Source organism: Parasteatoda tepidariorum, chromosome 4, assembly GCF_982258835.1.
Source record: "Parasteatoda tepidariorum strain Cologne lab strain chromosome 4, Ptep-v5.0, whole genome shotgun sequence".
In the NCBI taxonomy this organism is placed as follows: domain Eukaryota; kingdom Metazoa; phylum Arthropoda; class Arachnida; order Araneae; family Theridiidae; genus Parasteatoda; species Parasteatoda tepidariorum.
Genome location: NC_141758.1, coordinates 62,261,605 through 62,273,618, shown reverse-complemented (window position 1 = coordinate 62,273,618; position 12,014 = coordinate 62,261,605). Strand labels below are relative to the sequence as shown.

The following is a 12,014-nucleotide window of genomic DNA, read 5'->3' as shown; positions in this document are numbered from 1 at the left end:
TGGAGAGTCACAGGAGAAGGAAGTACATTAGTTTCTGTCTTGATTATCAAACTGATAAAAAATTTTTAAATTAGGAAACTATAAGGAACAGAAAACTGCATTAAACATAGTTCGAAAAGAAAGTACACTTCTTAAAAACATTTTTTACAATACAAATATCTTTATTAGTACCAATATTAATGAAGTAAATTTATTTGACTGCTACAAATTATTGTTAAACGAACAAAGAAACATCTTAAAATAAAACTAGCTTTGAAAACAGAAATTTAATTTCTGTTCTGCTGACTTTCTGTTCACTTTTAAATCTGTTGCTTACTTTCAGTCTTCTTCTTTCTTAGAAATATATATATTTTAAAAATAAATGCTTTAGTGTTAAATTTGAGTTCAGAAAAATTCATAAAATAACATTGACATCTATCGACTTATTATTATGTTTCTTTCTTTCTTTTTTCCATATTTATAATGCTATATAATTTTTTTATTTTTTCAGAAAGTTATGAATGTAACAAAACAAATTTTTATTCATACAAGAAAATAAAACCTACATAATTTGATTTTTTTTTATTTTAGTAAAAAACTTTAAATATATACATAAAAAATCTAAGCAATAAAATTACACACATAGAAAACAATATGGGTAAAAAATGTGAATTATGTTTATAGACATCGTGCAAAAGGAAGCAGATATTTAAAATGATAATATTTCTTATGTGATTTCTTTCGTTCATGGTGAGCAAGTTTCATTCTTAGAGGAAACATCTGGCTTTGAGAAATCTCTAAAACATTCTCACTATGAAGCAAAAAGATTTTTCAATGCGTGGTAGGAACAGAAGAGAAGTTAGTTATTTATCTGAAAAAAAATTTATAATATACTTTAATGACCATTAGAAATACTAATTATATTTTCTAATGGAATTCTTTACTAACAAAGAAACTAATTATTGAACTTTAAATAATTTTCAGTTAAGTTAAACTTTAGGCAAGATGAGTTTTTATTGCTTAATAAAAATATGTAATTTAAAGATAAATAGTTAAAATAAAGAAACAATATATCCTTCAGAATATTACTTCATTATAATTCTGAAATAAATTGTGTTTTTATATTTACAAGGTCTTAATGCTAGTATGTATATAAAATCATGTAAATAAGAGTCAATTCAAAAATACTTAATTAATATGAAAGATAAGTTATTTAATATAATAAATAAAGTAATCAAAACTTTTGATTGTTTAGAACTTTACAATACCAGGGGTGATTGTGAGCCCAAGTCAAAATTCCGGAAAATTTCGTGAGTAAAAAAAAAAAAAAAAGAAATTAAATGGAAAAATTAGAAAAAAATTTAAACAAGGTTTTTACCTTTTTCTCAATACTTCTTAGTTTACTTAAAATATATTCATAATTTTACACATACCTATGTCGACCTGGAGAAGTAATTGAAATTTACAAATATGTCTTTTTCTTGAGTTTATAATTATAATAACTATTTACTGATAAAAAATTAATATTAATCTTGAATATAAGCTTATAAAGTATCCGTCTCTCCTCTACAAATAAAATAAACTGTTTTTTCAAGTTCCACCTTTGTAAAAATTTGACTTTCGGAAACTTTTGTGATCAATAATTTTTGAAACATCTGAACCTTCAATCTCCGGAAACTTCCGGATAACGGTTAGCGAAAAATCCGGATTTTTTCCGGAGCACAGTCAGCCCTGCAATACATTCTTTTACTGATTTAAAAAATAGAAATGTCTACTATCCATGTAAAAATTTTTCTTTCTTTCATTGAAATACAAGTTTACATTAAAAATAATATAAGCACAGTAAAAGAATTTTAACGATAATTTAAATTATGAGTGGAAAATGACAGGCCTCTATGTGGTGCATTCTTTGTAATGCAAAATCTGCTACAGTTTCTACTTTTCTATTTAGTGACTTACTGATTGGGCATTGTTTTCTTTACTTTATATAATTCTAGATGCCAACACTAAGGAAAAAAAAAAAACATTCCTAAGCAAAGAATAACTCCTAGAATTTCATGGGACTTACTAAGTAAATAGAAGGCTTAAAATATAATAACAGTGAAAAAAGTAGTTGCTGAATTGTAAAAGAAAAGTTGTAAAAAATGACTAAAAATTTTTTATAGGTATTTTAGGTATGGGTAATGAACTGAATTTTTATTGATTACAATAAATGAAAGTCAGGTCTGAGCTATAATTTAGAGACGATAATAATTCACAGCCAAGTTTTTTCAGTTATGATTTATCATTTCAGTAAGAATTTCCATCAAATAAATATTGAGTCACAGAGCATACAAACATAAAAATTTTTCTTTCCAGATTTCTATAAAAGCTTGAAACTAATTGGTGATCAACACTCAGGTCAATTTTAGTGAATAAGATATGACTAAATGTATGCTACTAAATATATGAGCAAACCTAAATAGATGCTATTCGATTAGTTTCCACCTTTTCTTTGATTGATCACCCACTGTGAGGAAAATATCACTAAACTATGGTCTAGAGTATAGCCCAGTTTTTCATGGTATCTCTATTTTTTAATATCCATGAAAGAAATGAACTTTTAAATTTGGCCAGATGACATGGGCAATGTGTGATCCCTCACTTTGATCTTCCTCACCAACAAAAGGACTTTCAGCAAAGAGTTTAACGTGCAACTTGACTTTAAGGAACATGTTGGACACAAAATTCTTAGAATAAAGAGACAGAACCATCTTTTCATAAGGTGTTTTTTGATAGACTGCACAAATTGTTTCAGTGTATTTATGCTTTTAACAAAATAAAATTTTAAAAAGAATTTCAGTTTTGAGCAAAATTCCACCATCTTGATACGCATTTCTATTAGTCAACTATAAAATGGTGTTAAAACTATTTGCCTTATAGCACAAAATTTTTCAAGTCAGCAAAATGCTCAAAACTTCTCTTTTAAGAGCATTTATTTGATTTTCAATAAATGTTTTAAATATAATAAAAAAGTACCTTATAGAGCCAATGTATCTTTAATTAATCTTCTAACAGCTGTTCCTACAGAAGGATTTGTTGGTCCAGATGTTTCATGATTTATCTGAAAACAGAAAATTATTTAACATCAAATTTAAAAGAGCAAATCAAAAAGTAAGGATAAATATTAAAGATAAAGTACTAGCAGTCTTTCACAATTAGCATGGAGCCATTGAACAAATTTTAGAATCATTTGCTCAATTCGTTTAAATTCTATAAATAAGATTCTCATCCCATATTATCCTACTCTATCCTAAATATCTATTAAAATGTTAATTTTAATATAGAATTTGTATTCATCCTAAAGAATAAGGCTACTGAATTCAGCTGCTAATCATAGAATGAATTAAGAGGACAAAGAGTGCAATAGAGAAAATAAAATTTCATCTGCATGAAGATATTTAATTTTGAACTGTATAAAATTTAGTTTGAAATTTAAATTTTAAAAAGCTTTGTGTTTACAAAGAATTTCATTAGCTTTTTGGTAACAAAAATAAATTTTTTCCCCATTATTTGGTATTGTTTTTTCTATAATAAAGAGTATCTTAGAAACTTTTAATTGTAAGAAATTATAAAGATTAGGGAAGAAATTAAAATCATATGTTCAGTCAAAAAAAAAAAAATGTTAGAATCACAGTTTAAAGGAAATTCGTGAAATAAAAACTACCAATAATATATTACATGGTGAATATAGCTAAAAAGAATTTGTGATTTGCTTGCTTGAGAATAATAATTTAACAGCCTTTTATATCAGATACAAGTATAATTTTAAAAATTTTTTTTTACTTAATTGATAAAAAAAGAATGTTCTCAATTATTCTCTAATTTCAGTCTCATGAGAATATTGTCGTTCTCCAAGAATGATCTTTTGCGAATAGTCTCATCTCACACCTCTATTATTAGGCGCTTTTAAAACAGTAACATTTATCTGAAACTTTATAATTTATTAGAATCATAATATTTCGGACAGCAACTTCTTTCACCGGAGTCCCTTCTTTTGAAACACAGCTAAATCAATTTTGTATAAAACTTGTTTGTTCTTTGTTAGAAAAAAATCAGCACGACATTAAAATTACACAAAAATAAATAACACTGGTGCTAACTTAAAGCACTCATAAGATAAAAACATTTTAAGACAAGCGTAAAATTAAAATCATACTCTGAATAAATAGGGCTGTACATCACTATAGGAAGTATCAAAATATAAGTCTATATCTGCTTGGCCAGGTATCTTTGGCACATAATCATACTTATTCATGGCAGATACAATATCAAATACTTTTTCAGCAAGTAAGTCACGGATTTTCTTTCTGTAAATTTGGCGCTCTGTAAGAGAGAGAAAAAAAATTATAATGGAGAAAACATGTTAATTGCGGACTTAAGTTTTAACAAAATGTTTTCGTACCATGTTCATTGGGTAGACAAATAACATTCACTTTTAAAGTCCACACCTCCCATGATGAAAATTCTTGAGTAAAGACAGCAGCCCATCTACCTCTTTTCTTTTGATAAAATTCAAGAGAGATCTAAGTGTAAAAATTGTAATATTAACTATTCAATGTCAAGAAAACAATAAATATTGAAAGTAACATATTATAAAAGTCAAATTAAGTTCTCTTTTAATCTATTTCAAATGAGCTGCTTCTTGCAATCCGCTTGTTTGCCACTGTAAAGATAAACTTCAAAATTACTTTGAAGTGTGAAAAAAAGTTCAGCCAGAAGCTACAGAGAATTCATTTGTTAAAGCCAAACAACCAACTCATATTATGCAAGTGACTGCCCTTAATTATGCCCAGACAACCGATAGTAGGAGTGCCATTCAGTATTTCAAGAACTGGCCAGAAATATTTGATATTCCTGGCCAGGAGATTATGACGCTTCTATCTGAGATAGTCTTGAAGACACTAATAAGCCTCCAATGGATCCCATTGCATGTCGGGGTACATGGCAATGAGACCGCCGATGTGCTCGCCAAGAATGGCTGTGATCGTCCTATGGACTGTTTGAACCGTCTTACTCCCACTGAGATCTACTCCCTGGGAAAACATCGTTTGCTTCCAGTGTGGAGCAGCACTCCATCCCATCAGTGGTATGCTATCAACAGCCCTGGCCTATCATTAACATGCTGCGGCCCTCGGTCTTGGCCAGATTTCGTAGTGGCCATTTTAAGTGTTTAAGGTTTCAAAATTGGGAGAAGACTTTCCAACCTTGTTCCTGCTCACAACCTGCTAGTCCTGATTACCTTTTTTTTTTGCCTTGGCGCTTCTTTTAAGCAGCTGCTGGTTGATCGGGACTTTCTGCAGATATATGGGGAACTGACGCGACGGGCCCTTCTGGACCAGTTCTATGCTTTCCTTCTCCAGGGGGATGTGTAACAACGACATGTAGTTTTTAATTCACCTTTCATTATATAAAGCATTTTTAAAATAGATTTAGAGAAAAAATAAGAGTGAATAAGTTGAGAAATAAAAAGGTTTTTATAGCTCTGCACTAGGTACTTTGACACATTAAACTCAAAAAGTTTAATTGGTTTGATGACAGTTTTGAGAAATTAAGGGCCAGCATGCAAAAACAAATAAGCTCACTGCTCAAATCAAACTGTGTACTAATCGGGAATTTTTTTTCCCTGCAATGACAAAAGGAATTTTTGCCATAATAAAATTTCCCAGGTCTTTATTTCTTTTTTAAAACAAGGTATTACTTTGACTTTTTAATTCTTTTTCAATAAACTTTCCTTTTTTTTAAATTTAACATGATTATTATCATATACATACATTTCAAGTAACTTAATCTTAATAATTGAGATTGTGCAAAGTGTGTTTTTATTAGTTATTTTGATTGCTAATTAAACTTGATATAATTAGATTTATTATTAATTGTGTTAAAAGATTAATTAAGTGCCGATGACGTATTTGTCACTACTGTTATACTTTTCACTCAAAAAGATTATTGTAAAATGAAACTTTAGAAAATTAATCTTTTTAAACTATTGATTTCAATTGAAAATGAACTAAATATATTTTCAAAAGTAATTTCAATTTCAAAGTAAATAATTATTAATTAATATTTCAAAAGGTTAACCATTAAGCACAAATAATGTTTCATAATCTGCAGGGAATGTTTTTCGTTCTATCATTGGATATATTGTGCAAGGGAGAAAAACTAAAATTATTACCCTGTAAAACAATTCTATATTTTAAATATTATATATTTTAAATATTACGTATTTTAAATATATGTATATTCAAATAAATGTATGTGTATAAAAATGTGTTTATTTTTTTAATAAAAAAAAAAAGTAACCCTCTTCATTTTCTTTTTTAAAAAGAAATTAATATAACAAGATGGCATTTGTAATACACTTTTCTGACTGCAAATATCATTTGCTGAAGAAAATTCCATTTCAAACAAGAATACAAAATAACCATCAAAATTACAATAATCATACTACGTATACAAATATTATACAATGCATAGAATAATTAATCATACAATAATATTATACTATGTTATTTATATATTGAGGTGGATATCACTTGTTAATATACAGATTTATTCAAAAATGAGGCATTTTATTATAAATTATTCTATGCATACTTTCAAAGATACAATTGCATTATGTTTGTTAAAAACAACATCCTGAAAATCATTTCATATTACTGTTCTGAAATTAAATATATTAGTGGAAAAATTACAAAGAAATGAACATAAGTTACTGCTCACATTGTACACTAAATAAGCAATTTAAATATTTTGGCGATTATTTGAATAAAATGTTATACTTGTCCACTATATGGACCTTCTTGACTTCTTAAAGCTGCACAAAATGAATTTATCTCTGAAGTGACATAACGATTCATATCGTCAGAAGCACATCGAACCTAGAAAAACCAATATATTCAAATAATAAATATAACTTGAAATATGAATTACCGATGTAAAAAATGCAAACAAATTAAATCCAACTAAGTATAAAAATTTCTTTTAATAATAAAAATGAATTTCAACTAAATTAACATTTACAAGTAGATAAAAAAATTCTTTCTGATAAAACCCGAAATCGATCATAGCAATAAAAAGCCTGTTCCAAGTTAAAGAATTTGATTCCATCTTGATTTCATTTTAATATGCTCAGAAAATAAAAAAAAATTATACTTTTAGAGGTTTACAAATACAAAATGAGTTAACGTTTTGTAACCCGCGGCAGTGAAAGTGTTAATGCATAATAAAATTAATGGAAATTATCAAAAAGAAAATTACAATGTTTTGCTAAATACAAGGAAAATGTCCATTTGAAAAATTATACATAGCTACATACCAGAAAAAGTTTTAAAACTTTTATCACAGATTTGAACACTTAATTTTTTATTACTATCTTCCGAAACTAGTTCACTTAGTGAAGGTGAAGGTTTTTATTGTTCTGTCAATACTTAAAAAAATTTAATTGAGCAAAGAAAGTGTAATATTTTTAACAATAGCAGCAACATATATAGCACAAAATGTTTAAATGCCATAAATAGCTTTTAAAAATGACATTTTATTAAAAATAACTATTTGTAAGTTATTTATGTCTTAAGAACTTTCTTTAACATTATATGCTAAGGTAGAAAATTTGTCATACACAAATTGATCTCTAGAAGACCAATAATTTCTATTAATCATCAAAGTATTGATCAAAGTGATATTTTCACCTTAAATTAATTGGTACTCAGTTAATTTTATAAAACAATTTTTGAGATTAAAAACTAAAGAATATAATATGAAGAGAGAAATACACGCAAAATTAGAAATGTTTGAATTCAGTTAAAAAAGCTTTTTTGTTATCAGCGATACAAAAAAGCGATCAAGTTTATTTTAATATTTAATTATCAGTAATAAATGCAAATCAAATATGATTATTTAATCAAATTTTTGGCGATTTTGGAGGTTTTTCTTTTTCCAAAAATGAGCATATAACTTTCTCGATCAATAAAAAGTTTTTTTTTTAGAAAGTAATTTATTTATTTTGCAAAGTAATTAGATTTTTTTTCCCAATTTGAAAGCATTTTTTTTCTCCAAGTACTTTAGGATCTTATATAAGCATTTCTCCTGTTCAGCAAAATAATCAATTTAAATACTTTCGATCTTAAGCATATTATGGTAAGCTTATGAGCTTACCATAATATTTGAAGATCCAATTCTTTTTAAAGTCTATATGGATATAAGCTTCTTTGTGGCAGAATTGTTTTGAGTTATCTACGACAAAACTCTCTTGGTTATATGTTTATTATTATTATTAAAAGTATCTTACAGAAACTAATATCTTTCTGCAAGATACTTTTGATAATAATAAACATGTATGTTACTAATTTAAAATAACAAAATTGCTGTGCTTATAAAAAAAAAAAAAAACGATATATAATTTTTTTTTAATTGAACATGTAATTTTTATTCTAATTTTAAAGGTAGCATTTTCGTATCCTGTTGGGAGGGGGGAAGCAGAAATTATTTCCTTTACCTTTTGTAATAAAAAAAATATTTAAATCCATAGTAATACTTGGCAAAAAAAAAAAAGATCAACGACAAAATCACGTAAATCGAACATCTCAAATGCATGTTTCGTTTTTTGATTAGGCTGTTGTATACAAATAATATTGTATAAAAAATATAGGATTTAAAAACTATGGAGAAATCAATAGCAATAACTGATAAAATTCGACAGAATTATTGCCTTAAAAAGTAAATGCTTAAATACACGATTTGAAATATCTATGTTGTTTATCGGGATACTTAAAATCTACTTTAAAATCAATATCAGTAACTGACGAAAATACACTGGAAACAATAGATCAATTTACACGATACTATCGGCATATATTGAGTGAATCAAAAAGTGATTATCTAAATGCATGATTCAAATATAACAGGTAAATTTCTGACAAAAAAATAAAGGTAATTTTTATTTTTTTTACTTCTGAAAAGAAAAATCTTTCTGCAAGAACTCTGTAACGTTCTGCAACAATGTCACCGCGATTCTGCCAAGGGGATAAGCTTAATATTTATAAAAGTAAAATCAGCAAAATCACATCTTCCACCTCAGATGCCAAGACAATATTTGAACTGGAAAACATCTATTTTTTTTAAAGGTACTATATAGTTATAAAAACATGCTGTACTCTTACATAAGTAAAATCAACGAAATCACAAGCAACGTCTTCAAAATCTAGAGTACTGACAGTATAGCTATTGCCCTCATTTTTGAAGTTACACTGAAATATATAAAGAAGGATTATGAATACTTATATTAAAAATAAAACACTGAATGTCTTACAAAATAAAATTTTTCAAACTGAAATTTAACAAGAAAATAAAAACGAAGACATACTCATTTTTATTACCTAAAAGTCTCACAAATTACACAGCATATTATTTACACTTTACGAAAAATGTAATTAAAAAAATATTGGTTGCTTCAAATACAAATAATAACAAATGGGCAAATAATGCATTTTCTATAAAAACTTCAGCTTAAAACTCCTTTGATTATGGAAATCGGTATCAAGATTGAAGTTTTAGCATTTATGCCAAAAGTAATCTAATAATTAATAAACTCAGTTTCAATTAAAAAAATATATATAAATAATTCATGGAATATTATAACAATTTACAGAAAAAAAATATATATACCATAAAGTTTTCCCATAAGTTTACATTTAACTCTTGGAAATGTAACAAATTAAAAATTATACAGTTTTTCAATTAGAGACAAGGCCATATTAAATCCACTTAAATGTTAGTGATGCTCCATCTTTTATCCTCATGTTCAGAAACTGCTCAGAACAAAAGTTGCACTTTTAAATATTATGCTATGATAAATTCATTTGTTTGCCTAGAGCAGGAGTCGCCAAACTTTTTTGAGTATCGACCCCTATATAATTTTTCGAAATCTCCATCGACCCCCACAAAATTTTCTGTTTAATTAAAATAAAACTCTAGTAGATACTGAGTTTGTACATTTATTTTATGATTTTAAACATTTATTAAAGTAATAGTACATTGTGTAACAATAGTTTTATGAAAAATATATTAATATTGAAATTTAAATACCTTATTATTAAATAATAAGTAATTATGCATAAGTAGATATAATAAGTAAAGTAACTAAAGATTTACTGCTTCTTGATCAATAAGATGGGTGTGCCTGGTGTTTTTTTGCAAGGTTCGCAATATTGGGTTCAAAATTGGTCAATTTTCGTCAAAATTGGTCAATTTTGTAATTTTTGTAAAAAAATACAAAGTGTGCTATAGTTTTGTCGCGGGCTGTACTAATCCATATTATTAATGCTTACCTTCTTTTTTGTGCATTGATAATTAAAATTGATATCTAAACCAAACGAATGGTTTTATCGAAACAATAACTAATTATCCATAACTATAAAAGTTTAAATAATGACACTGCAAATATTCAACACAGTTTGCAAAGATAGCTGAAACCGCGTATGATATTTGCATTTGTAACGTCAATGCTCGTCACACGTGACATTTGGACAAGCGCACATATGCATATGACTTATAAACTGCGCTGAGTTCGTGCCACTGCGCGGTGGTACGTAAATACTTGTTTCACCCCAATAAATATACGTTTATTAATTTATGTTTTATAAAGAAACTGATATTGAGTCAATTATAAAAAAAACTCACAACTTTTACATACTTAATTAGGTATGTGTGATTTGCGTATTGAGAACTGTTTTTTTTTCGACCCACAATTGACCCTTCCGATTCGGATCGACCCCCATTCGCCCCCCTGTCTCAGATCGACCCCCGCTTTTGTTAAATAGACCCCTGGGGGTCTATATAGACCACTTTGGCGACCTCTGGCCTAGAGTATCTCCCTAAAAATAAAATAAATAAAGCTATTTTGATACAGAATTAAAATTAATTAATAAAACACTGGAACTCTGGTTCTGTTTGTGTCCATACCATCTTCAATTTAAATAAAACGTTATAATTTTAGGATATTTTTTTCCAATTTTATTGTTAGTTGCTTTAATTAAAGTATACAAATTGTTTGAGAAAAACTCAAGACTGCAAAAGCTTAAAAACAATCTTAAGAATTACTAAAAATACTTATGCACAATATTTGATAAATCTTTCCTAATATCAACCCCCTGAGAAAACTGCTCCTAACAATCTAGATCTAAGGACACAGTATAAGTTTTATATCAAAGAAATAGAGAAAAATGTACCTTTCCTAATGTTCTATGAAATAAAATGGTATGAAAAATAGATGCCACTACTTCTTGAACTTGGCGAGCTTCAACAGACTGAAAATTAAAAACATTTTAACTGTAAGAAAACAACTCAAACATTATTTCCAAGATAGAACAATAGAAAAATATACAAGAAATTTTTTTGATTTTTCTAATAATAAAGCAAGAATAAAAGTTTCAGATTTTAAAATTATTAGTGAGATAAAAACAAACAAAAATTATAAATATTAAGTAAAGAGTTAAAGAAATGAAAAACTTAAAGAATATCAGTGCTTTACTTATTACTAATTGCGCAATTTTGGAAACAACTCAAACATTATTTTCAAGATAGAACAGCAGAAAAATACTACAAGAAAAGTTTTTGATTTTTCTAATAATAAAAAAGAATAAGAGTTTCAGATTTTAAAATTACTAGTGAGATAAAAACAAACAAAAATTTCAAATATTAAGTAAAGAGTTAAAGAAATTAAAAACTTCAAGAATATCAGTGCTTTACTTATTACTAATTGCGCAATTTTCGAGCATAATTTGCAAGTTTTTCATTAAAACAAGTAAGTTGATGCTTACAAATTCAAATACTTGATAACGAGTGTTCATATTGAATTAATAATAATAAAAAAGTACATTGAGAAAATAGAAAACAACGCGATTTCCTTTATAATCTTGTTTCAGATCGAAACCATCTTGCGTATAATTATTGAGCACAAGGTTGATAGATTGATAAAAACAATGCGCAGTTTTCAG

At 27.1% G+C, this 12,014-nt stretch overlaps 1 protein-coding gene across 2 annotated transcripts; it reads right to left on the bottom strand.

Moving 5' to 3' along the window:
* Positions 1-546: 546 nt before the first annotated feature.
* Atg101 (autophagy-related protein 101) lies at positions 547-12,003 on the bottom strand. Of its 2 annotated transcripts, XM_016058608.4 has the most exons (8): positions 11,838-12,003; positions 11,247-11,324; positions 9,180-9,266; positions 6,801-6,899; positions 4,424-4,544; positions 4,178-4,344; positions 2,998-3,082; positions 547-850 (listed from the first exon to the last, which is right to left on the bottom strand). In XM_016058608.4, the coding sequence occupies exons 1-7, from the start codon at positions 11,865-11,867 to the stop codon at positions 2,999-3,001; spliced, it is 666 nt and encodes a 221-aa protein (XP_015914094.1). In that variant the 5' UTR covers positions 11,868-12,003; the 3' UTR covers positions 547-850; position 2,998. The 2 variants fall into 2 exon arrangements, with proteins under 2 accessions (XP_015914094.1, XP_015914095.1); XM_016058609.4 differs by lacking the exon at positions 9,180-9,266 and having other exon boundaries at positions 11,838-11,992.
* Between the last annotated feature and the right edge of the window lie 11 nt (positions 12,004-12,014).

Excerpts from the sequence above, each read along its gene's own strand:
- Atg101 (XM_016058608.4), bottom strand. The coding sequence starts at position 11,867 with ATGAACACTCGTTATCAAGTATTTGAATTT. Across the intron at positions 11,325-11,837 it reads GTTATCAAGTATTTGAATTT|TCTGTTGAAGCTCGCCAAGT; the intron begins GTAAGCATCAAC and ends TTTAATTTTCAG. Across the intron at positions 6,900-9,179 it reads ATTTCGTTGATTTTACTTAT|GTTCGATGTGCTTCTGACGA; the intron begins GTAAGAGTACAG and ends TGGTTTTTCTAG.